A 27,274-nucleotide genomic window follows, 5' to 3' on the forward strand; every position below is an offset into this window, starting at 1 on the left:
TCTTCCCAAAACTCAGGAACAGCTTTGTAGCTTAAGATGAAAGTTTGTGGACTGAAACTAACAATGCAGATGGAAACCTTTTTTGCTGAAAAAATAACAAAGGAGAAGGAGAAGTAAGGATGCAGACAGTACTTGTATTCTTCCCATTATTAAAAAATGGGATGCCAGGAACATCTGGAGAACATCTGTGAAAAAACTCCTGCTGCTGTACTGTTCTAAGGTTCTACGGCAAATTTAAGCAGATGATCTAGCATGAGGAATTTCTTGATTTCTGAAGAAATCATGAATGTTCTGTTTAACATGCCCATGTTAAAAATGACAAGCAACACCACTGCCTGTCCAGAGGGGCTTACATCTTTCAAGGGGCATTTCTGTAGCAATACTTGTGTAAGACCACATTGTATTAACCATGCTAACACCTAGGTAGGCTTCCTGGCCGCTATCAACTGAGACTATCCTTTGTAAGTGGATGACCAAGCACAATCTCAGTAGCACCAATTGTTGAAAGAGAGGGAAACACACCTCTTTCACACGTCCACAAAGCCTACCCATAACTTGAGTACTTCTTTGAGGGCTGAAGTGCAAATGAGGAATGTAGAATCGTTGAACCACATCAGCTGTAGACCACCTCCGAAGGCTGCCAGTCCAACACCACACTCAAAGCAGTGTCATCCAGGACTGGTCACAAGTGCTATGCCTAATACTTGCAATAAAAAACAAAATGAGCAAGTGCTGTACTTCCAGCACTGCAGAAGTATAAAAACGTACATTGTGAAAGTTCCCCACTCTTTAAACCACATGCATTTAGAAAGAGTGACTTTCAATACAGCTCAGAGAGGTCCTGGGTGACCTCCACTGTGGACACGAAATAATTTCCAGTATTTCCATGTCATAAGCTTTTCTTTCCAACTTTTGCATGTTCTGTGGACCCCTGACAGAACTGAGGCAGTGGTCATCTTTTGCAACTGCAGTCTGTCTTTGCTGAGCCTAGAAGACCTGATTTTTGCTTGGTCACTTTATCTTTGGGTAGAAATAGGCATACTACATAGTGTTGCTAGAAAATCATGTCATCACAGAATCTCAAACTGGTTTGGGTTGGAAGGGACCTTAAAGCTCATCCAGTTCTAATCAGATCGAAAGCGCTTTTTGCGTTTTGTAGTGGGTGGTGTCGGTAGCAGGGTTTCTCTGCTGAATGGGCTGTATGGTGTTCAGCTGCACTCTTACACACTTTGTTATTTAGCAGTTGATTCTCATACTCTTCTTCTGTATTTTTTGATCAGTACTTGGCAAGAGTGAATTTGTAATACACAGTGAGGTATATTTTCTTTACTATCAACTAAAACTTTAATTTTAGTTAGTTTTCCCAATAGATAACACTACTTAGAAAGAAACTACTGAATAAAGTGATACTGAGGTGCATTTACCAAGAGTTGCATGTGTTGAGGAGCCTTAAATTTTTCTGGGCTCTTAAGGAACAGTTTGAGAGCTTTTAGTTATGGTACTTTTAGCCTGCACTGAGAAAACATCCGTGGGTTAGGAGCTTTCAACAAATACAGCCGCATCACTCCTATTACTGTCAAACAGTGTGAGTGATTACGGGGATTGCACACCAGGGCTGCAGGGGCTATGGTTCCCTTCTGCTGTTAGATCATATAGCAGGAGGGATCCTTAGTTCACTATCAGGATGTGCTGAAATAACTTGCCATGTATCCCCCAGCAGTGACAGGCTTTTAGTTCTTTAATGAAATATTGCTCCTGGTTGCTAAGCCTGTGCACCTCTGAAAATATCAGCAAAAATCATAGAATCCCTGACTGGTTTGCATTGGAAGGGACCTTAAAGCCCATCCAGTTCCAGCCTCCACCACAGGCAGGGACACCTTCCACTAGACCAGGTTGCACCAAGCCCCTTCCAGCCTGGCCTTGAACACTGCCAGGGATGGGGCAGCCACAGCTTCTCTGGGCACCCTGTGCCAGGGCTTCAGCACCCTCACAGGGAAGAACTTCTGCCTAAGATCCGCTTGTCCTGTCCCTACAGGCCCTTGTCCAAAGCCCCTCTCCAGGTTTCCTGTAGCTCCTTTAGGCAGTGGCAGCTGCTCTAAGGTTTCCTGGATCCTTTTCTTCTCCAGGCTGAACTAGCCCAGCTCTCTCAGCCTGTCTCCAGAGGACAGCTGCTCCAGCCCTCACAGCATCCCCATGGCTTCCTCTGGACCCTCTCCAACAAGTCCCAATCGTGCATCTGGGTTTGTTGTGTCCTCGCTGAACTGAAAGAGTGAGGGGAAGAGTTGTTATCTCCCAAATGTCTTACTTTACAACTTACATATTCTCTGGGGTCACTGAAATTTTGATCAGTCGTTATACCTATAATGCAGTGTGAATTTTCCAGGGGAGTTCTGTCTTACACACACAAAGTGCCTGTGTCTGCACTAAAACACACAAAACCTACATGTTTGTGTGTGTTCAGCATCCTTCAGACTCTGCAGGAAGTGAGCTCTGACATAGATCGCCTATCTAAATCCATCTGCAGGTCTTGAAGGACCTGGCGAATGAAGTTGGAGAGCCACTGTCCATCATATTTGAAAAATCATGGCAGTCAGGTGAAGTTCCTGAGGACTGGAAAAAGGGAAATATAACCCCCATTTTTAAGAAGGGGAAAATGGATGACTGTTGTGGTGTGAGCCCAGCTGGTAACTCAGAACCACGTAGCCTCTCGCTCACTCCCTCCCTTTCTTCCCCCCACTCCTGGAGAGACGGGGAAGAGAATCGAAAGAATGTAACTCCCATGGATTGAGATAGGAACAGCCCAGTAACTAAGGTGTAACACAAGCCACTACTGCTACCACCAATAATAATAATGATAAGGGAAATAACAAAGGAAGAGAATACAACCACTCACCACCTGTGGACCGATACCCCACCCAACCCCAGCAGTAATCTATCACTTTTGGGTAACTGCCCTCAGTTTATAGGGCAGTTTATAGTTATAGCTGTAGCATGGCATACCTCTTTGGCTAGTTTAGGTCAGGTGTCCTCTCTGCTTCCTCTTGGCTTCCCGTGCTCCCTGGCAGAGCATGAGACTCAGAAAGTGCTTGGTCAGGGTAAACATTACTGAGCAGCAACTAAAAACATCGGTGTTATCAGCACTTTTCCTAGGCTGAAAGTCAAAAAACACAGCACTGCACCAGCTACTAAGGAGAAAAAATGACTGCTACTGCTGAACCCAGGAAATTATCCACCCCTTATTCCATACCATTCATGTCATGCTCAGATCACACATTTTCAACGTACCATCACTCTTATATATATACATACATATACATTCACAGATGTATATCACAGATATGACAGAAAGAGAGAGAGATCATTCCTTTGTGCATGGACCAATCCCTATAAGGGTGCTGAGTCTGTCTGGTCCATGATGTCAAGCTCCATCTCTTGTAACAATCTTGAAGAGCAGGAGAGGCTGTGTGCAGTGTTCACACTTGTGAATAACCTGGGCAATAGTGTCCATTGCTAAGTCCACCCCTTGACCATGAGTCCACTTCTATGTTGCATCTCTGCCCTGATGGCCAAAAGTGTCATGGGCCCCCCAGGCTCAAAATAATTCACCCTCCCCTTCAGCAGCTTCTGCAGCTTGTTGCTGGGGACTCTGTACAGCTGCCTTCCATCTCCTACACTTCCAAAGCACTGGAGGGGCCCAGTGGACTAGATACTCACCCATACTGTCCCACACACCCTGCCACTCATGACTGTCCAGCCTTGGGGAAAACCTCTTGACACTCCTATATTGTTGTCCAACTCTAGACAAGACCCAAACCTGATTCTGCTTAACTTTTGAGATAGGCAAAATAGTCACGGGTAAAACACACTCTGTATGTGTGCCAGCATGCTGATCCCCATCACAATCAGCAGGCAGGTCCCAAGGCTACCCAAAGGCCATTCAAAACCTCATTCAAGACTCAAATGATGCTGCTGTACTCGTCACTGGGGCTGCTGTAGCTGCTGTGCTTGCTGGCTCTCCCACCACCAGCTTTGCTTTTTCTGAGTCCAGATCTTCCTCCTCTGCCTTGCTGGGAAATGCTACGTGGTCTCCTGCATCCTCCACTTGTCTTGGGTGCCCGAGGCTGGACACAGCTGAGGCTCCCAAAGGCAGTATCTTGCTCTCTGCACCCTCCTGGGGCTCAGGCTCGTGGGGCTTGGTGGGCGGCTGCCGGGGGATGCTTCTGGCCACCGCAGGGCTGGGTTCAGCCGCAGGGCTCAGCTCCTCCACTGCCTCCTCCCGCTGCTCAGCATCTGCCTCCTTCCCCTCCTCAACCTCCTCCACCGGCATCAACTCCCTTCTGGCCTCCTGCCCCACTCCCGCTGCTGCTTGGTCCCCGGGGCCGCTCTCCTGGGCCGCTTTGGCTGCTGCCAGCTTTGAGGTCTGCTTGCCCTCAGCTCCCCCCAGCCTCACGAAGATAGAGGCAAGGACAAGGGCCAGGACGGTGAAGAGCAGCAGGATGGCCAGGTACAAGTCCACGGCCACATCCATCCTGCCCTGATGCTGGAGCCTGCCCATATTACAAGTCATTGCCATGAAGTACAGTGAAAAAAGAACCTTAGTCCAAGCCCACCACTTGATAAACACTAACACAGCAAATACTGGCTGTAAGTAAGGTACGACATGTTTTAACTTTGAGATCAAGAGCAACAACTTTGAGAGCCAATAAATCAGCATTGTGACAAGCGACTATTAGTCTGAAACAATGAATGCTTTTCACAAATACGATTAGACACACTCCGGTCAGATCTTTTGTTATCTCAACACTTTGTGCCCAACATTGAGTGCCAAAAAGAACTGTCATGATTTAAGCTCAGCCATAAATCATGCAGTTGCTCTCTCAATCCCTCCCTTTTCTTCTCCCTGCTCCCACAGGGTTGGGGAGGAGAATCGAGAGAATGTAACTCCCATGGGTTAAGAACAGTCCAGTAACTAAGGTATAACACAAATCACTATTGCTGCCACCAATAATATTAATGACAAAGGAAATAACAAGGGAACAGAAAAAATGACTGGTACTGGTGAACCCAGGACAGACTGTTACAAGAGATGGAGCCTGACATCATGGACCAGATGGACTCAGCAGCTTTACAGGGATTGGTCCATGCACTAAGGAATGATCTCTCTCTCTGTGGATATATATATATATATATATATATATATAAGAGTTATGGGTGGATACTGTCCTGGGTTTAGCAGTAGCAGTCACTTTTCTCCTTCTTAGTAGCTGGTGCGGTGCTGTGTTTTGGCTTTTGGCCTGGGAACAGTGCTGATAACACCAATGTTTTTAGTTGTTGCTCAGTAATGTTTACTCTGACCAAGGACTTTCTGAGTCTCATTCTCTGCCAGGGAGGACGGGAAGCTGGGAGGAAGCAGAGATAGGGCATCTAACCAGACTAGCCAAAGAGGTATTTCATACCGCTGTACGTCATGCCCAGTATATAAACTGACCACAGAGGATTCTATGAGGCTCTGAAGGCAGTGTATGGACCCACATTCCAGGTTCAAAGCCCCTTACTTGGTGCAGATGGCCAAACGCTTCTTACAGATAAAATCTCCATCCTGAATCGCTGGTCTGAACATTTTCAAACCCTCTTTAGTGCTAATCGTGTAGTTCAAGGCGAAGGAATCCAGCATATTCTGCAACATCCGGTGAAAAACGAATTGGATTTAGCCCCTACCATGGGAGAGACTCTTAAGGCCATACAGCAGGTGAAAACAGGCAAGGCAGCTGGAGTTGACGGAGTCCCACCTGAAATATGGAAGCATGGAGGCCAAGCACTCCACGCTAAATTTCATGAGCTAGTTGTGTGCTGTTGGGAACAAGGCAAAATACCGTCAGACTTTCGTGATGCAATCATCGTCACTCTGTATAAGAAAAAAGGTGTCAAGTCAGACTGCTCAAGCTACCGTGGTATAACTCTGCTCTCCATTGCTGGTAAAATTCTTGCAAGAATACTATTGAACAGACTAGTACCTGCTATCGCAGAAGAACTTCTACCTGAAAGTCAGTGTGGTTTCAGGGCTAATAGAAGTACCACAGACATGGTATTTGTTCTCAGACAATTGCAAGAAAAGTGTAGAGAACAGAATAAGGGGTTATACGTAACTTTCGTTGACCTCACCAAAGCTTTTGACACTGTGAGCAGGAAAGGCTTATGGCTGATCTTAGAACGATTAGGTTGTCCCCCCAAGTTCCTGAAAATGATTATTCTGTTACATGAGGATCAGCAAGGCCAAGTCAGGTATGGTGATGCACTCTCTGAGCCTTTCCCAATAACCAATGATGTGAAACAAGGTTGCGTTCTCGCACCGACCTTATTCACAATCTTCTTCAGCATGATGCTCCAAAGGGCTACAGCAGACCTCGATGAACAAGACGGCATTTATATTCGATATCGTACCGATGGTAGCCTATTCAATCTAAGGCGACTGAAGGCCCACACTAAGACCCTAAACCATCTTGTCCGTGAACTGCTCTTTGCTGATGATGCCGCCCTTGTTGCCCACACAGAAGCAGCTCTGCAGCATTTAACATCTTGCTTTGCGGAGGCGGCTGAGGTTTTTGGGCTGGAAGTCAGCTTGAAGAAGACAGTAGTCCTCTACCAACCTGCACCCCAAGAAGATTATCGCCATCCCCATATTACCATCGGTGAGTCAGAGCTTAAGACAGTTCAGCAGTTCAGCTATCTGGGAAGCATCATTTCCTCGGATGCCACGATCGACAAAGAGATAGACAACAGAATAGCAAAGGCATATAGAGCCTTTGGAAAACTCCATAAAAGAGTCTGGTGTAATAAACACCTGAAGAAAAGTACAAAGATCAGTGTCTACAGAGCCATTGTGTTGTCTACTCTTTTATATGGGTCTGAATCATGGGTCATCTATCGTCATCACCTGCGACTCCTGGAACGCTTTCATCAGCGCTGCCTCCGTACAATTCTAAACATCCATTGGACTGACTATGTGTCTAATGTCACTGTCCTCGAACAGGCAGGGGTCACCAGCATCGAGGCCACATTGCTGAAACTGCAGCTGCGCTGGGCAGGGCACGTCTCTAGGATGAAGGATCACCGCCTCCCCAAGATCGTGTTTTACGGTGAACTTGCCACTGGTAGCCGCAAGAGAGGTGCCCCAAAGAAGAGATACAAGGACTCCCTGAAACAATACCTTAGCCTTGGCCATATTGACTACCATCAGTGGTCCACCTTGGCCTCCAATCGGGAGACTTGGAGGCACACCATACATAATGCCGCTGACTCCTTTGAGAGTTCACGAAGAACTAGTCTCGAGGAGAAAAGACAACGCAGGAAGAATCGTGTCCCACCTGTTCCACCCAAGGAGACCTTCTGCTGTGCTTTTTGTAGCCGGATTTGCCTATCCCACATTGGCCTTCTTAGTCATCAGCGCGCTTGTAGTAAGCGTGGGTAAATGCCCTTCCCAAATCTTCGTTCGCGAAGTCAAGCCATGATGATGATGATGATGACGTCATGCCCAGTATATAAACTGGGGGCAGTTACCCAGAAGGGCTAGATTACTGCTCGGTCATGCTTTGTATCGGTCGGCAGGTGGTGAGCAGTTGTATCCTCTTCCCTTGTTATTTCCCTTATCATTACTATTGGTGGTAGCAACAGTGGTTTGTGTTATACCTTAGTTACTGGACTGCTCTTATCTCAACCTGTGGGAGTTACATGCTTTTGATTCTCCTCCCAGTCCCTCCAGGAGCGCACTGGGGAGGAAGGCGGGGGAGTGAGCAAACACCTGTGTGTTTTCTGAGTGACAGGCTGGGTTTAAACCATGACACATGCTAAGGCACGTAAAAAAAATGAGATGGTTGGAGGCAGCCAGCATGGCTTCACTAATGAGAAATCCTGCCTGACCAATTTGATGGCCTTCTATGATGGGGCTACAGAACTGATGGACAGGGGTAGAGCAGTTGACGTCATCCACCTGGACTTGTGCAAAGGTTCGACACTGTCCCACACGACATCCTTGTCTCTAAATTGGAGAAACATCAATTTGATGGATGGACCACTCAGTGAATAAACAGCTGGCTGGATGGCCACATGCAAAGAGTTGTGGTAAATGGCTCAGTGTCCAGTTGGAGACCAGTAACGAGTGGTGTCCCTCAGGAATCGGTGTTGAGGCCAATCTCGTTCAACATCTTTGTTGGTGGACATGGACAGTAGGATTGAGTGCGCCCTCAGCAAGTTTGCTGATGACACCAAGCTGTGTGGTTCAGTTGATACTCCGGAGGGAAGGAATGCCATCCAGAGGGACCTTGACGTGCTTGTGAGATGGGCTGATGCCAACCTTATGAAGTTTAACCATGCTACGTGCAAGGTACTACACCTGGGTCAGAGCAATCCCAGGCATAGCTACAGGCTGGGCAGAGAAGAGATTCAGAGCAGCCCTTTGAAGAAGGACTTTGGGGTCTTGGTCAATGAGAAAATGAACATGAGCCGGCTTCAGTGTGCGCTCACAGCCCAGAAAGCCAACTGTATCCTGGGCTGCATCAAAAGGACCGTGACCAGCAGGTCAAAGGTGATCCTGCCCTTCTGCTCTTGTAAGACCTCACTTGGACTATTGTGTACAGTTGTGGTGTCCTCAACATAAAAAGGAAATGGAACTGTTGGAACATGTCCAGAGGAGGGCCATGAGGATGATCAGGGGACTGGAGCACCTCCCATATGAAGATAGGCTGAGAAAGTTGGGGCTGTTCATCCTGGAGAACAGAAGGCTGCATGGAGACCTCATAGCAGCCTTCCAGTATCTGAAGGGGGCCTACGAGGATGCTGGGGAGGGACTCTTAGTTAGGGACTGTAGTGATAGGACAAGGGGTAATGGGTTAAAACTTAAACAGGGGAAGTTTAGGTTAGATATAAGGAGGAAGTTCTTTACTGTGATGGTGGTGAGGCACTGGAATGGGTTGCCCAAGGAAGCTCTGAATGCTTCGTCCCTGGCAGTGTTCAACGCTGGGTTGGCCAGAGCCTTGGGTAACATGTTTTAGTTTGAGGTGTCCCTGCCCATGGCAGTGGGTTTGGAACTGGATGATCTTAAGGTCCTTTCAACCCTAACTATTCTGTGATTCTATGATGGGATACGTAAGACTGGAAGGTTTCCTTTCTACCAAAAGCAAAGGTTTAATCAGTACATAGAGTCATATAGCACAGCAAAAAACTTACGTAGTTAATTCATACAATACGCCTAGTGCTCCATAAGCATCTGCAACGTGCTGTTTCTTTGGGGCTGGTGTTTCTTTTCAGGATGGTTCTTCATTCCTGTCCCCTGCCTTTTCTACTTGCCATGTAACTAAATAATCTGATTTCAAAAATCTTGCAAGTTCAGCCTGTATCCTAGAAAAGTAAACAATTGACATTATCACTTAATGTGTCACAGACATTCTGTTCTTAACCTGTGAAAACAGAAGCCTTAATTGCATGGACACATTAAGAAGACATTTATTTCTTTTAGGGATCTTGCTTGCTGAGGAATTCTTTTTAAGTTAGTGAACTAAATAATGAAGAAATTTAGCAAAGCTTAGGCTGAATTAGTAGTTTTGAAAGATTTCTAGGTTCTGCAATTAACTTTGAGGTGTTACCCTTTGATAAGTAACTGGTCTCACGCGTGCCACCTTGCAGTATACCTCCCTGAGCCTCTAGGTATTCCTCTTTTCCTATTGCTTGAAAAATAAATAAATATATTTGAAGACAGGATCATGTTATTCATTTTATGTCCTTTGCACTGGCTGCCAAACAAGGGTAGGCTTACATTTAATGGCTGTTGCTTATTCTTAAATCCCTTATCAGTGGAGACCTTTGCAGTGTGTGAAATCCTCCTAGTTGAGATATGTCAAACTTTCAGGCAGTGTGTACTGTTTAAGACTCTGCCTTAAGTGGACAAGTGAGTTTTTGCTGTGATAGTTCTTAAAATAACAGCATCTGATTTGGTCATGGAGTTCACTTGTAAATACCTTTCTGCTGCTCTTGGCTGTTTGTTCTTTATGTTCTTTCACCATTTCCCTTTTTGGCTGATACTTAATTGGATTTTTATCTTGATGAGCACCAGGCAGTATCATCACTGGAGCAGAAGGTTCAGGTATTGTTAATTCTGTTAAAATTATGGTAAATGACCATAACCTTCCAGTTTCTGAAGTGGCTGACAAGAAAGATGGAGAAGGGCTTTTGAAAAGGGCCTGTAGGGACAGGACAAAGGGGAATGGCATTAAACTTGCAGAGGGGAGATTGAGATGAGATCTTAGGCAGAAGTTCTTCCCTGTGAGGGTGCTGAAGCCCTGGCACAGGGTGCCCAGAGAAGCTGTGGCTGCCCCATCCCTGGCAGTGTTCAAGGCCAGGCTGGAAGGGGCTTGGCGCAACCTGGTCTAGTGGAAGGTGTCCCTGCCTGTGGTGGAGGCTGGAACTGGATGGGCTTTAAGGTCCCTTCCAATGCAAACCAGTCAGGGATTCTATGATTTTTGCTGATATTTTCAGAGGTGCACAGGCTTAGCCACCAGGAGCAATATTTCATTAATGAACTAAAAGCCTGTCACTGCTGGGGGATACATGGCAAGTTATTTCAGCACATCCTGATAGTGAACTAAGGATCCCTCCTGCTATATGATCTAACAGCAGAAGGGAACCATAGCCCCTGCAGCCCTGGTGTGCAATCCCCGTAATCACTCACACTGTTTGACAGTAATAGGAGTGATGCGGCTGTATTTGTTGAAAGCTCCTAACCCACGGATGTTTTCTCAGTCCAGGCTAAAAGTACCATAACTAAAAGCTCTCAAAACTGTTCCTTAAGAGCCCAGAAAAATTTAAGGCTCCTCAACACATACAACTCTTGGTAAAAGCACCTCAGTATCACTTTATTCAGTAGTTTCTTTCTAAATAGTGTTATCTATTGGGAAAACTAACTAAAATTAAAGTTTTAGTTGATAATAAAGAAAATATACCTCACTGTGTATTACAAATTCACTCTTGCCAAGTACTGATCAAAAAATACAGAGGAAGAGAATGAGAATCAACTGCTAAATAACAAAGTGTGTAAGAGTGCAGCTGAACACCATACAGCCCATTCAGCAGGGAAACCCTGCTACCGACACCACCCACTACAAAACGCAAAAAGCGCTTTCGATCTGTTTAGCATTCCATTTTAGTCAGGAAGGATAAAACAAAGAATTCAGTCAAGAGAGGAACAGGATGATTTCTCAATATTTAGATGAGTTCATGGCTGGGGATACTGTAAAACAGAAAACCTTGGGAAAGATTTCTATCTGGACACTTTGAAAATGAAGTTCAGGCTCTGAATCTGGTACAAGGTGGTTCCTGGGGCATGCTGATCAGCTATGGAGTTCACCAAGGCATAGCAAGAATGGAGGTCATGACTCCGTTCTCCTCAGAGCTCACAATAAGGAGTATTTTTTTGCCTGTGCAGGGATGACAACGAGCTGATTAAAGACATAAAGCTTGTTCTCAAGATGTAAATAATTCAAAGTAATATTGCACAATAAGTAAATTTACAAAAAGTAAGGATTTTAGTTAGTAAAATCCTCCACTTGTAAGTATTCAAAATGTAACTCAGAATAAAAGGGCTGTAATAATTATTTTTCGAGTTGTCAGCCACCTATGAATTGCAGGGCAGGGACTGGCATTTTTTCTGGGCAGCTTATTCCACACTCCTCCATGCCACCAAGTCCTCCATTATTTCTAGCCCCTTTGGCAGCTCTCACTGCTGCAGGCAGCCAAGCAGACTTCAGAGAAACTACCAGATTTATCTTAATCCCAAAAGCTATATCTTTTCTTCATATTTTTCCTCAATTTTCACTTTGTTTTCCGTAGAAGGTGAGTTGAAAACAACATCCTCGAACCCACTGTGCATCTTGAGACCTGGTTCCCTGTCTGCTGACATTCATTTACTAGAGCTCCACAAATGTTGTTTTCCTGACCTCCATGCATAGTTGTGCGGTCCTTATATCCTCCTACCTAAACCAAATAAATACTTGAGGAGTCGAGCGGGGCGGCATGTCCCCACCGAAATCTGTTACTCTGCAACAAAATCATTAATCTTAAGATGACTTATATATATTTATTGCAGAAATTAATTTTCATCATCTCTATGAAGGCTTTTATGTCTGACTTGTCCCCAAAGAAAAAACATGTAAAGAATCTACAAGGCGTATGAGCCCCTGCTAATTTTCTTCTGATGGTTTCCCCAAACACACTGAAATCTAGGATCAAAACTTGCAGCTGCTTGCAGCAGGCTAGAGGATATTATTCTTGTTTAGGTATCAGCTAAAAGAATATTACCCTTTGATGCCATTAGATAAATTATAAAGGATACTTGCAGAGAGCAATCTGTACTGGCAGGAGGATGGACCAGAAGACCTGTGAGGTCTTTTCAGTCCTCCACTGCAATCGCTCTGCAATCAAAGACAGGCAGTATCTGAGTGCAATAAGTTTGAATAATTTTATTCACCTTTGCCTTCAACAAGTATGCCTGCTTTCTGCTGAGCTAATTTGCTTTAACATTAACTAACTGGCCAGGTTTATCACGCCTGAATCCCATCTGAAAGAAAAGAGGACTCATCTGACCTGTGAGAGACAGTCTTTTTTAGCACCGCAGGAGCACCACACAGCTCGTGGTGGGAGGAGAGATGCAAGCTGGTTCTTTCTTTTGGAAACTCTCACAGCTTACCTCACATTTTAGGAGCTGGACTGAACAATGCATATTTTGTTGGCATCATGTAATGGATGTTTGAAAGACACCAAAGCTAGATGGCCTCGATTTATTCCTTTTCTTTGATTAAGCCATACTTGTGAAATGCAGAACAAAGAAAGGGTATGGGAGAAAGAAGAGCCAGTGGTGCTCTTGAAGAGATGCAAAATCTTCCTTCAGTGATCGTGTCTTTCTTTTCACTACTCAAGGAAAAGAAGACAAATACAACTTTTCCAGACTATCAGATGCAAAACATAACAGAAGAAGTCTTTACAGTCTCAGGATTTTAAAAAAAATACCTAATTTAACTGCAGGGGCTAAATAGCCTATGCACAAATTATTGAATATTACTATAGTTTAAACCCTACATACTTTAGCTATTTAATGTAAGATGCCTGTTCACTGAATAGAATGTTCATCTATAGAACGAAATATGACATACACATATTTTTCCTGTTCTACTGAAATTACTGTAGAACTTATTGCTTATCTGACCCTTTAGGAATAACACAGAGCTCTAATTGTAGGTGGTTGGTGCCACTGTAGAAGCTTTAGAGTGTTCATTTCGCCAGGGTAGCGCAGGTCTCTGGTGGCACAGATCCTACAAGACATGGGCTAGATCTCTTCAGGCATCCCAAATACCCTGTAGCACCCGAAGCGTCACTACACATTTATGTCCCAGCACCTGAACTGCTCTGTTTTTGAATTCTGAATGCCCAAGTAGTACATGGGACAAAACCGATAGATGAAGCCATAGTAGTTTCTAAGCAGCTGTCATGAGATTTCCATTGCCAGCATGATTTTCCTGTTGCTTAGAACTGAAAGAGATTTCTCTAGAACACAAAGTAACAGCCTTTAAAAGGCAATTATGGGCAGATGAGATCTTAGGCAGAAGTTCTTCCCTGTGAGGGTGGTAAGAGCCTGGCACAGGTTGCCCAGAGAAGCTGTGACTGCCCCATCCCTGGCAGTGTTCAAGGCCAGGTTGGATGAGGCTTGGAGCAACCTGGTCTAGTGGGAGGTGTCCCTGCCCATGGCAGGGAGTTGGAACTGGATGAGCTTAAAGGGCCTTTTCAACCCAAACCATTCTATAATTCAGTGAAAATCATGTGTTGCTTCAGAGGTACAGGTAAAGTAATGCTGATAATTGTAAAAGAGCTGAAAAACAGGGCATTGTGGTATAAGCACTGGCATGACACTTCTTAGGTTCAAGTCCTAATGCCTGGGTCTGCCACTGACTTTCATTGTGCTGGAGCATGTTCCTTACATCTTGGGAACCATTTTGTCATTTCATCTCTTCTGGTGGAATAAAGGGCTTATTAGCTTGATCTCAGCAGCGTGCTAATGCAGTCACAGAGGCTCTGGACGAGAGCCGGCGTGCACCTTGCCAAGTCACAGGGTAGGCAGCAGGAGACCGCATCCGTCCAGGGATGGCCACGGGGCCAGACCTGCACAGCTGGTGGGACCACAGCTATGCCGGGAAGCAGCTCCATCCCAAACGTGGAATAAATCTGCTGCACTGAAAGATTGCCCTGCACAAGCGGACACGGCGGTGACCTTCAGTCAGGTGATGCCTCGTGTCAGCCGCACTGAACAAATAAGCAGAAATGGCATAACTGTGCTTTGCATGCTTGCCAGGATTTCCTGCCCACCAGCACTCGCTGCGTACTTAACCATGTATTAATAAACACTGGCACAAATTATCCCGATGCATTCGTTTTTAGTAAAACAAACTAATTAGTTGCACATGATTTTTTTCTATTTAATCTCTCACAGAAAGAGGGTAAAAATTATTTATGAAAAGTATGCTACATACAGAATTAATTTAATTTCATTGATAGGCTGTTAGCATAAATAGTGCCATTATAGATTGTGCTACAGCAGAAATAGTATTTGTAGTAAGAATTATTAAAGCAGCTAAACTCAGTGGAGAAAAAAATAAAAGGACAAAATCCCTAGCATACAGGCCTACGAAGGGCTTATCCTTTTACCCAGACAACCTGACCTTATCAGATGGCATGATAAAAGTACTTCTTCCTACCTCTTCCTTTGTTGCCTCTTTGATATCCTTTGACTATTGTGGCAACAGCATTATTGCAAATTACTTTCATTATAAAATTATGCGATTTACTTTTTCCTTTAATAATTTCAGAACCTATTGAGTGTACTTGTTTAAGTGTTCAATGCTACTTAGAAGGGGATAAATACTGATTTACATTTCTGAGTGTCTTTTAACATAGAGAAGACACTGTCAATGTGAAAATCTGTAGGGAGTGGAGATGGTTTGGATGATGGAGGGAACAGTCATGTCACATTTGAGCCTGTATGATCTGTTTCCATAGAAAAAGGTTAGAGATCAACAAATTCTCAGTTTAGTTCAGTAATAAATGAAGGTTGGCTAGGGCATGAAGTTTCTGGGGGGAAGCATCAGCCAGTATGTACACCAGCAGCCTCTGGTGGTCTAAGGAAAAATAGTAGTATCTATAAGTAAGGACAGAAATGTTTTCTATAAGGATGTATGTACATATTTAGCTATTTGATTCAACCCTGTATTCAACACATTAAAAAACAGATGCCTTTAAAATGATCTGCTGGCAACATGCTTGTTAAAATCTGAACATAAGAGCATTAAAAAATTCCTATGTATTCATTAGCATGTTATATAAAAGTAAAAAGATTTTGTTTAATCATACCATAAAGTATTACAGTCAATGATGATTATCAAGAAGGTTTTCCTTGGTGTGCATCGACAAAAAAGAAACTGAATTTATAAGATTGTTGCTGAATTTATGATATTTTCTGTCTTCACTTGTGAATTCAGTTGGCAGATGTTTAAGAGCAAAAAATTCTGTCTTATTACAAAACATTAAGCAGGCTTTTCTGCCATAATGTTTGACATGATGTTTATTGCCCAGACCAAATCAGTCCCTTTAACAAGCTATAACGTATGCCAGAAAGTACATTATTTCATAGTTGAGGGAACTTCCAGCATGAAACAATAAGTACTTTGATCTTTCAAGCACTGTGCTTAATGCACTACACACTCCAACAGTTGCTTTTATTTGTACTCATTTTGTACAAAAATACAGTGTAATTTGAGCTTTTTTATATTTAAAGACTCTGCTTTTACATATTCTTGAGTATCCCAGGTTTTTTTTTTTTTTAGTGGCCTTTTTATTTTTTTTTTCTTTTCCCCTATGAAAAGACAGAAAATGCTTAAAGAAATGTACCATGAGAGAGTTCCATTTTTCCCATTCTTGGAAAATCTACCTGCACAATTGGGAGCATCATCCAGACAGCTTTCATTTGTTCAAATGCCATTTCCTCATCAAATCACAACAGATCTCAATGACCCTTTGAGAACATAACCGATGATATTTATTCCTGCTACTTAACAGCCTGAAACAATTTCTCCAGCATATTGGACAGGAACAAATTTTCAGTCAACTTCAGATCCAGTTGATGACTTCTTGTGAGGATATTTTTCATGTAGTCTCTCTGCACCAGTTTTCCTCTGCTTGGCAAAATGATGTAAGCTTTCTCAGGTTTTTCAGAACTCTTTGATGAGATCATTATGAAGCATATACCCTTCTTAAATACTTCTGTGGAGTGACAATACGTCTTATTTCAAGAGCCCTGTGAGTCAAATGTATGCTATAATACTTGGACATATGCGTATGACTACAAAGGTCGTATCCAAATGGGTCTTTGAGACTACCCAAACCTGCTCTAACACTGTAGCCCCTGCAGCCTGTGGTTGTAGTAAATGGGACTCCAAGTCCCATGGTGCAAAGAAATGGTAGTACCCACAAGACATATAGTCTGGAAGGCAATTAATACACAGCAAATATGGCACTGCATCATTTTAGAATCACAGAATCCCAGAATGGTTTGGGCTGAAAGGGACCTTAAGGCTCACACAGTTCCAAGCCCTTGCCATAAGCAGGGACACCTTCCACTAGACCAGGTTGCTCCAAGCCCCATCCAACCTGGCCTTGAACACTGCCAGGGATGGGGCAGTCACAGCTTCTCATCACAGCTTCTCTGGGCAACCTGTGCCAGGGCCTCACCACCCTCAGAGGGCAGAACTTCTTCCTAACGTCTAATCTAAACCTACCTATTTTGTTTGTTTCATGCAATGCCTGGACAGGCTGATAACAGTGTCTGTAGCCAGGAAGGTGGAACAGAGTGTGCTATATTCACAGCTGCTCTTGCAACCACATACAGACTGAGCAGTTCAATCCCACAGAGTAAATGGCACATTATTGGTGGCTCGGTTTTGTTTCAGAAACAGATAGGTTAAGTAAATTGCAGTAATTTGTCCGGCCACACACCAAAGAAGGGACATTTTTCACTCTGTTTCAAAAACCTCTCTGTACTAGAGACTGTTAAACAAAAGATAAACTCCAAAGAATTCTTTCAGAATTAAACACCAACTTCAACAGACAACCCAATTTCAGTTAATTCGCCCAGGAAAAAGAAACCACTGCCCATAAATTCACTAAAACTTAAGCTACTTCTCTCCTTGGTTTGAAGAACATAAAATAAAGGGAATGTCAACAGTCATATCTGAGGCACAAAGCTGCGAGGAAAAGAAAACGGGATGGAGTCATGCATTTTACGTTTTGCAGGTCAAATCTCCTGGAGCCAAATTTTGTGTCTTATCAAGCAAAAGAGCTACACGCAGGTGGAACTGCTAAGAAGCTATCGAAAAAAAGAGAACACTGACCAGCATGCTGACTAAACACTTTTCTGGACAATACAGCACATCATTTACTGGCTTCCGATGGACCCCAAGACAAGTCTGGTTGCCCCTCTTAAGAAGCAGGGTCTGCCTGGTGGTCAGAATAGCATCTCTCCTAAAAAGCAGCAGATGGTTGACTTTGAATATGTACATGCATCCTTTTGTTTCTGATACTCTGTAGCAAGTTATTTCTCAAAAGACACGGTAATATTTATGGTATTAGTGGTAATCTGTCATCCAGGTTACAAACCTTTCTAATTAGACAGTACAGCTGTTATTTCTCTTTCAAACATTATGCTAAACCACAATTAACAGGAAGACGTTAAACTTTAAGATGATTCTAACATATCTTTTGCTGTCTTTCCCCTGTTTCGCACCAGAAGGGCATATGCAGTTTTACTGTTTTAACCACAAAAACTACAATCTGGTGTTGCTTTACATGTTTACATGTTTTACCACTGAATGAAAATGCTAACTTTCCTAATAAGGGCTTTGGAAATTGAATGACTCAGTTTGTATATATAATACATAGTATGTATATGAAGCAGAATATGTCAAAGTGCAAATAATATTGTTTGTGCCCCCTGCAGAATTAGAAATCCTCGGGTAGCACTGCTATAATGATCCCATGCTGGTAGCATTACAAAGTGCAAAGGTTCACTGAGTAAGAAAAGAGCAAGGGACAGAGTTTCCTCATTACACCATTCTCGAACTATTCTAGCTTAAATATTTATTAAGATATTAATAACTCGCCTTCTTTATCTCCCTTTAGAAGTTCAGCTGAAACACAAAGGATGGCTGCTCATATGAAAACAGCACATTATAGGGTAAATCTGCTACCACACAAGATGAACACCGGTATTTTCCACAATACATTATTAATTCAGCAAGTAGTATGTTAAAAAACTATTAGGCCCTAACTACTGCCTCCCCACTACAAGACAATATAACACAATAAATGCATGTATGACATGTCTAGTTAGTATGTTGCCCAAGCTCGTTTATGTACAATCTGTGTTTATAAAATCATTTTTACAATGTCTTCCTTAAATCATTCAATTTCTTGATAGCACCCATGTTTTCCTCAGGGGTTTATTTCAAGGTCCCGTTTGAAATTAGAAAGGATTGTTTCGTAACTTCCAAAACTTCACATTCCATAAATGACAAAAAGTACCAATAGAATAAAGAGCCAGGAACTCTGTACAAACTTTTGAATGCGATCTTGATAATGTGTTTTTTTTAAAAAGAGCATGCTGTTTATTAGCCAATATGGACAGTAAACATATCTATGCATGATTAACGAAGGGCAACAAAACAAAAGGAACTTACTCTAATATACATCTGCACAGTTTCTTTTTCTTTTTGTGGATTTCGGTACTTTTCGTAGAAGTCACGTCGCTTCTTTGTTTCCTTTTGGATTTTATCTTTTCTCTCCCTCTTTTCTGCAGGTTCATCTGAGCTATCAGAAGCGAGCTGTACTTGGGCTTTTGTCTTCTCCACTTCAATATAGTTCTCATTGGGATTCAGTACTATTACTCCATAGCCTTCCTGTTTTAGAAGAGACACACACACAAAACGAAGAAATATGAAAATGGAGATTTAATGCTTGAAAATGCTTTGCATTTATTTTAATACTCTTGAAAACGTTTATATTTATTTCAGCAACTTCACACCACATAATTTATAGAAGGGTATTTTAAGAATATTCTGGTTCATTTCTGTCATTAAAGGGCTATTGATGTGTGAATGTGTCTGTGCATATGCTTATGCTTATACACATCCCTCAGTGTCAGAAAAGTTGCCTGTTTTACCTTTAAAATAATTTAATATGTAGTTTTATTCTACTCATTTATTTATATGACTTTTTCAGAAAACAATATGAGAACTAGAAGCAAAATATTACTTTAAGAACTCTACATAATGATGAATAAAAAAAGGACCAAGCCAGTAAAAACCTTTAAATAAAAAGGATGTACGGATTTCATATATTTATATACATAGTAAAAAACCATGTGAAAACTATTCACTGAACTTTAAAACAGTAAAACCCTTTGTCTAGCTGACAACAAGCATACCATGCAGAAGCCAATCGCAGCACTAACAATGAATCAATACCAAAACTGATTCAGTGATATTGCTTACAGGTCACCTCTTTTACTGTGGGGGTTGACTTTTAAGCACATCTTTAAATCTGCTCTAAAACTTTTCTGGGATTTCATCCTGTATTCAACAAACCCAGAGAAAATCTGTAACCTGCAATACGCTTCTGAGCATTCCAGCTGCATTTCTGTCCCTCATTTCTGAGCTGGTTGAAAAATGCATGAATCTATGAATCAGAAATAAATTCTTAAATAAATCAGCCAATAATTTTATTATGACTTTTAAACGATGGCAAATCACACAAGAATTGTAATATTCATGGAAGATATAATAACAAACACAGGCAGAAAAGAGAAGCAAGTGCATTTAATAGATGAGTCCCTGAAGTTATAATGGGTTCCCACACAGAATCAAGCTGTCCTTTAAAAGTAATTTAATAAAGACATACTTTTTGGAAATGTCTGTATTAATTATCTAACCAAACAGCTTTATTCCAGCTTTTCATTGGGTGCTTCGTTTTTGCACTAAGGCTAGGCAGAAAAATCAAAGAGGTCCCCATACCTAGCTGGACAGAGCAAACCAAACCCACACCAACAAAAGATACTTTCTTTGGGCTCGCTTTATTCTAATCTGTAGAGCCATTCACAAACCTTGTAGTGCATTGTGGCCACTGTCAGGTAGACAGATTGTCACTCGGTGATTTTCTACAGTTGGACACACTTGACTAGTTATCAAAATCGCATCTGAAGGGAGTTCCTACCCCTCGTCCTTGTGCCCTTCTCAAATGTCTGCCATAGCTTCTCCTCCCACCAAAACCCAAGTTAAAGGGCACGGCTGCACTCTGCTAAACAGGGTGAAATAAGAGGCATTCAAGACACTGTCTGTGGTGTAAGGGAGATAGTCAAAAAAGGTCAACATAGGCCAAAGAGAAAATTGCCTCCTAGCTAGACACGGCGCCTTGAGTAAGTGGTCTCCTGTCATGTTGCTCTCCTGCCCTCTCTGCTCAGTGAATTGAACTGGGATAAATACAAACAAACAGGCAAATAAATAAATAAACTGAGGGGGAAGAGCAAAGGAAAATGGAAAATTAAAGAAGACAAAGTTTAAAACCTACCCATGCCATTGCTATGGTCACGTTAACATACTACTGCACTAAAAACACATGAATTTCCAACTTGGAAAATTTAAAGTTCAAAATCCATCACAGAACACAACTTACAAACATCCCTAAATCACATGCCTCAGAAGAAAGGATGGTGTTTGAACTTGCTAGAGGCAGGGTAGGATCAAACTCTCATAGTACTTGGGGCTCTCTGTGTTGTCCATTTCAAGCCGCTTGTTTTGAGCAGAGATGTTCTGTGTTATCGATTTGTTTTGCTTTCTATACGATGCCAAATGCAAAATTCATGTTTATTACAGGTCTACAAGTGTTACAGCGATTTGAAGCTGTCCCCATTTTAAGCTGCCCTCAAAACAGACACATAAATCATCAAAGAAGTAGAATTTGTCTAAGTTATTGATTATGTAACTGAAAATTACATGACTCATTTGTCCAGTGTTAGAGGACACAATGTCAATTTTTCACATAGACATCAACAGATGAAATATGATTCCATTTTTAAATTCACTGTTTCATAAATTAATTAAAGGATTTTTATCAATTACATTTTAAGCAGTGCAACATGTCTCCCTTTACATTTATTTTTTTTTAATTTCTCACAGACAGCAGGTGTTTCCTGTCTGCACAATTAAAATAATTAAATATTAACCAAGACAGGTTTTCCCATAATTGAGAAAGAAAAAATTATCTTAAAAATTGTAAAACTTTCTCCTAGGGAAGTAATCTCTTTTCAGATTGTTTTGCTTAAATGATGCAGTATATTTACCTGTGCCTTGTCCTTCTGCATGCTAACTGGCAAGACATAAAATAATGGCACCAGAAAGAATATTCGAAAACGACATGCATAAAGCAACATGGAATAACAAAATGAGCAAAACTATAACAACCTCTCTTGTTCAGCCTTAGCCCAAGCATTTGCTACTGAAAAGGATTACTCAGCTCTAAATAACATCTATGTAAACAATGTGGCTTTTGAGTACAATTAAATTTTAGAAAAAGAATTTGGTGTGGACATAGCTGCACCATTAAATTTCAATGCAATCAGAAAAGGAATTAAAAAAAAAAAGGTGGAACTGCTCACTAATGAAATGGGGCTGAACAGGGTGCAAGTCAATGCAAAACTGAACACACAAGACCACTAACATCTGAAAAAAGGCCTTTGGCAAAATTAATAAATATGCAAGATACACAGCGTTTGGCATGTTAAGGAAAGACAAAATCACATTCATTAAAAAGTATCTTTTTATATGAGAATAGTGTTCAGAAGTATATATCTCTGAATGTCAGTAAAAATACCAATTTCACCTATGATGAGATTAGAGTATTGTTAAAATGTAGTGACATATGATCTAAGTAAGCACTGCCAAACAGGGGAGTTTTTAAAGCTTCCACTCTCATTAAAACATTTGGTATGTTTTCAACATACATAATAGTGGAGTGTGTCCAGTGCACACAGAAGCAGAAACCACCCTCCAAAATGCAAAGTTTTTTCATGGTAAAAAGCTAAACTTTGGGACAAACCCTGCTGCCCCCCCATCAATCTTCAGATGACTGAAACAAGCCAAAAGCCAAGTCCTGTGCTCTACTGCATGTCTGAGAGAATATCAATGTTGCACAGAAGCTAAGATTTGGCTGTATTCCCCGTTAGTGTACCTATGATGAGATGCAATAATCAGGACAGACACTGATAAATACAAGTTCCAGCCTCTAATCTATGAGTTCAGTAGGTACAATTATAGTTTCTTTCTCAGACTAAAACACCCAAAACAATCCAAATTCTAACACTTCAAGGCAAGAAGAATGCAATCTATGCTAACTACTAGCATCCTCCAGGTACCTACTTCTAGAGGCAGAGGACTCTGCAAACTCCACTCCTAGGTTCATAAATACAAATGCAATTAGCACATGTGATTGAGCCAGCAAATGATGATGAAAGAAAAAGCAGGCTGACAAAGTCAAGTGTTGGAAAGAATCACGAATCTCAATGACAATACCTTTACTACAAAGCCAGAACAACGTAGAAGGGCCTTTTCCACCGTAAAACACGAGCCAGAAATGGAGCGGTACTTCCTGCCTCTTACTGAAGTTCAAACAAGATGTTCGAAATGGAAGGAATAAAAATACTGCCTCTGACAGCAAGAGTAAGGTTATAAAAAAAAGAACCCCAAAGTATTTGAGGTACACTCCAAATCTTTTGAAATCTCTTCTGCCTGGGCACATGAATAAATGAGCTGAAAGCATTCAGCTCCGCATATTAATCCACCAAGATGGGACACCATATGTGACCAGAGAGGTCAGGGCTGAAGAGGATTTTTTGACCTATGTAACTATCTTTTTGGACTGCAAGTGTCAGTCTGAAAGAGATCATTTTCCTAAGCTTTATCAACCTGAATTTTCACGTTCAGGTTTCGATTTGGGTGATTGGTAACAAGACTGGAGTTCAAACCCACAGGGAATGCAACTCAAAAGCGCTCAGCTCTTAAACCTGCCTGTGGTTAAAATGGACACGGTGACGTCCATTCATCTTTCTGGAAAGATGTATGTTCTTTTATTTCCCATCTTTTCCACAAGAAGGGTACATCACTGCAGGTGCGACAGTGGGATGAGGTCACGGCAACCAATCAGAAGTTACTGGTGAGGCGAAGTAAACCATAGCTGCTGGAGATGCTGCTCAGCTTGAAAAATTCCCCCTCCATTATTTGACCAATTTTCTCAAGACGTGACCTGCGACTGAAATGCCCGAAATGTAGTTGACTACACATTCTGTTTCCACCCCATGTACATTTTCACAACTGCACCCTGCTAATACTTTGTGATATTTCCCTCCCAGCTACACCTCAGCCATCTGAATTCCAGCACTGTGTCCAAAGTGTGTAAAAATGCCATGTTGCTGCCAAACGCACATTGTCCCACTAAGTTCCCAACTTAAAATAGCTCATCAGGTTAGGGAGGAAAAGAAAACATGCCACAAAAAGTTTTTAGAGGACCACCTGTTGTCTATTATTTTTACATAGCACTTACTCATAAATCATAACACAGGGTAATTAATCAAGCTGTCAAAGAGAAGGTCAAAGGTTATGTGAGGGAGTCAGAAGGTCATGCATGGGCTGATAGAGGTCAGGGTCACACCGCATTCCTCATTATCAAGTTGGGATGAGAGACGGCCCAAGCAAACAAAAGTGAAAGCAGATGGAGAAGTGAGTGGATAAAAAAAGGAGAAAATTTCACAAAAAGAAAAGTGAAAGAAGAATGTCAGTTGCCTTCAAAAAAGGAGGAGAATGGAGCAGAAATACACTGAGATGTTCTCAAAAGGTCTCACACGACACAAAGAAACTACAGTTTGATGATTTAAATACACTTAATATAACTTTCAGTCTAGTCTTTTTTCAAATACTGAGGAACGCTGTAAAATGGGCACAGGAGTTTCGTTCCATTTCACATTTGAAGTCAGTATTTTCAAGGTGAATTAGAGAAAAAGAACCTATTACTATGATGAATGCTCATGGATATATAAAATTGCTTCTAAATGCTGAAGTTTATTCCTGTTTACGGCTACAACCAATAGATGTTCGATAAAAAAGGTATAACCCGTTTGAATGATGTATTAAGATCTATACTTTCATATACACAAATCCTCAAAACCACAAAGCATCATAAAAGTCCCTCTGGATGACACACAGTTATAAAATATTCTATCATTACACTGACCTGAATTAGATGCAGAATACTGTGCAAAATTAGCTGTCACCCTTTCCTCAAAATCTTTGTTAATCTTATTTTGAATGTTTGCAGCTTTATCAACACATGCATCAATGTCAGCTCCTTGGTTACTGAACCGCTGTACTTGGAAGAAGATATAATTAAAATGTTTTGGCACAGAAAAGGTGAAATTGTATCTTCCCCTGTTCCCTGAGGAGTCTGTAAAACATGTAGGATATATTGACAAACACACACCCTTGTCTAGAACCCTGACATCCCAGGTCACCCAACTGCTATTTATTTAAAAACATACACTGTACACTTAGCCAAACTGTCACCTGCTGCCCTACTAACTTTTAATGGATATTAGAACTATAAACCCAATAAACTCTTCATTTCCTTTTTGCTACTGCCTTCTAATTCTTTACTGTATTGGGTCCGTATCTATTTGCATGCAGAATGGGGTTCATCTTATTTCACCATATATGGCATATATACTTTCCAGCATGGAAAGTATAAAGAATGCCATTAGCATGTTTTACTTTGCTATTTGTTAATTTAGTGCTAGCACAGCTACACCACAGCTACAGCAAAACCAGGTTCAAGGCTGAACACCCCCCCCCTCCCCCAGATAAGCTGTTACCACATTTTGAGTTTATTGCTGAAAAAGTTTTGAAAAGAATTTATGTTTTACATCTACCTATAATTAGCAACCCAAATATGTCTAGGCGTAAGGTCTGCAATCCTGGTTTATGATGTACCCAAGGCCGAAACTGAATAAACAAAACCATGAATTATAAGAATTTTATTCCCTTGGTTATGTACTGTATTCTTGATAGGGAACTTCTGTGCCTTTACAAACACTGATTTTACTAGGATTTTCACCAGAAAATTATCATGGTTAAGTGGAATGTTCAAAAGTATGCTATAGCCTTAATTCTGTGAATTAACAAAAAAAGGACTATGTTCACATTCAAATACTGCTTCATACCTCAGCCCCATCACATCTCCTTGATCTGAGTCTAGGGACTATCTGGAAAAAACACTGGAGGCTGAATGGATGTGAATCCATCCCAACAACGAAGGCAGGAGATGGGAATGCAAATAATCCATCTACAACAACTGCCCAGGCTGCAAGAACAGCTTCTTCTGCTCCTACTAAGTGCACACAGCTTTGGGGTCCATACAACCCCAGAAAGAAAGAGTCCACCGGTTACCACCAAGGCCTGGCATCTTTTAATGACACCTTACAGGAACCTCTTCTGTAATTAAAATATGAACTCAGAAAGTTGTTTTTCCCACTCTTAAAAAGGTATTTTATTTTCTTTTCCAACAAAAATTTCAGCTTCATCACAAGCAAGAGCCTCACACATATTTCACTTTTTCACTAAGATTTTAATTAAAAGGTTATACAGATATATATAGACATTAACTTTTTAAAGCAATGCATTAGAAACATCAGTGTATCAAGTAATCTTTGTAAAACCACACAAGAAACAAAAAATTATTGGTTATAACTTATTGAAAGGGAAACCATGGAGAATAGCAGTTACTCTCTGAAAGTTATGCCCAACAAAGGTGCAGAGGTGAAGCTGGATTGTAGGATTCTTTTAATGTTTCTAGGGTATTTTTAAGCATGGTATATTTAAGCATCCGTCTGCTGACAGTGAAAATTCTTAACTGTAAATTTGTCTTCCAATCCATTTTGTCTCCTCCCCAGGAATGTCACAGTATGTTTTAACTATTCTCATTTGTACTTCATAATGAATATACTCCAAAATAGGCTTTAAGTATATTTTTTGTCTAGCACATGAAAAAGTAAGTAAATTTATTATAAAATACACCCAATTTTCTTCTGTCTTGGAATAATGTAAGATCTTTTTGTAAATATTTTCTCTTTCTAAACTGTACGTATTTCGATGAGGTTTGCCTGGATTTTTAACATCTTTAGCTTGCCTGCTCAGAGGTTTGCCGGGATTTTTAACATCTTTAGCTTGCAGGGAAGGCAGTCTAAGACGCCAAGTTCGACTTCACCTTTCATCTCCAAGAATTTTATATGTATTAAACTATTACAAGAAAAGATTAAATGTCAATCTCTTGGAAGGTCTGTATTACCGTAGTGTAAAGGGAAAACACATAATGCACATTAGTATTTTCTGCAAAATCTTGAAGTTATCCAAGTCTTGAAAGACAGCTCCCATTTAGTGTTGAGCATTGTTTGTGACTGCAGCCTAAAATCCTTCTATCTCAATGACAGAAAACTCAGTTGGCTTTAGTATGTGCATGTATTCAGTCACTTCCCTGAGAAAACAGCCATTTGCAATCTAAAAGTAAAGCTGCTGGTTTGTACCTATCTTCAATAAACAGGTGCAACTTGGCACTCTGATGCTCCTTCCTTCCCACAGTGACCTATGTCAGAAGACCTTCTTATACTTCTTCTGATAAATAATTTAATTACTTATGAGTTATGGTTTCTTTGTAACCTTTTAAATGACTAACTCATTAAAATGCAAAAATATGCAAAACATGATGTCACTGGGTCAAACAGCTGTGTTGGTAAAATTATGGCTGTGAAAGTCCCCAAGAACATGAAAATATTAATAATTTATACTGCTCATTATATGGCAAAAACTCTTTAAACAGATTTAGAGACACATTAATTTTATAATCACTAAATGCTACACTACCTCACAGTAACAAATCTTTTTATCATCTGTGACCCTTCTGTATACACAAACTATAGCTTAAAAATAATTTTGTTAGTATGTTTTAAAGTATAAACATTGATGAAAAACGTTTTGTAGAACTCTGGTAGGGATGCATAGAAAAAAAAAAAAATCCCCTCTTTGTTAACAGATTT

The 27,274-nt window shown here is 41.3% G+C and overlaps 1 protein-coding gene across 2 annotated transcripts in view; it reads right to left on the reverse strand.

The window, feature by feature from the left end:
- The window catches only part of ARB2A (ARB2 cotranscriptional regulator A), a 290,622-nt gene that overhangs the window by 131,090 nt on the left and 132,258 nt on the right, over positions 1 to 27,274 (reverse strand). For both annotated transcript variants that reach the window (XM_061364339.1, XM_061364340.1), the window contains exon 7: positions 18,825 to 19,043. In XM_061364339.1, coding sequence (XP_061220323.1) covers positions 18,825 to 19,043 — 219 coding nt within the window. The remainder of the gene's footprint in view (positions 1 to 18,824; positions 19,044 to 27,274) is intronic.

Source organism: Neopsephotus bourkii, unplaced genomic scaffold (assembly GCF_033783945.1).
Source record: "Neopsephotus bourkii isolate Nb327-2 ecotype Australia unplaced genomic scaffold, CSIRO-AGI_Nbou_v1 NB_1232, whole genome shotgun sequence".
NCBI classification, from domain to species: domain Eukaryota; kingdom Metazoa; phylum Chordata; class Aves; order Psittaciformes; family Psittacidae; genus Neopsephotus; species Neopsephotus bourkii.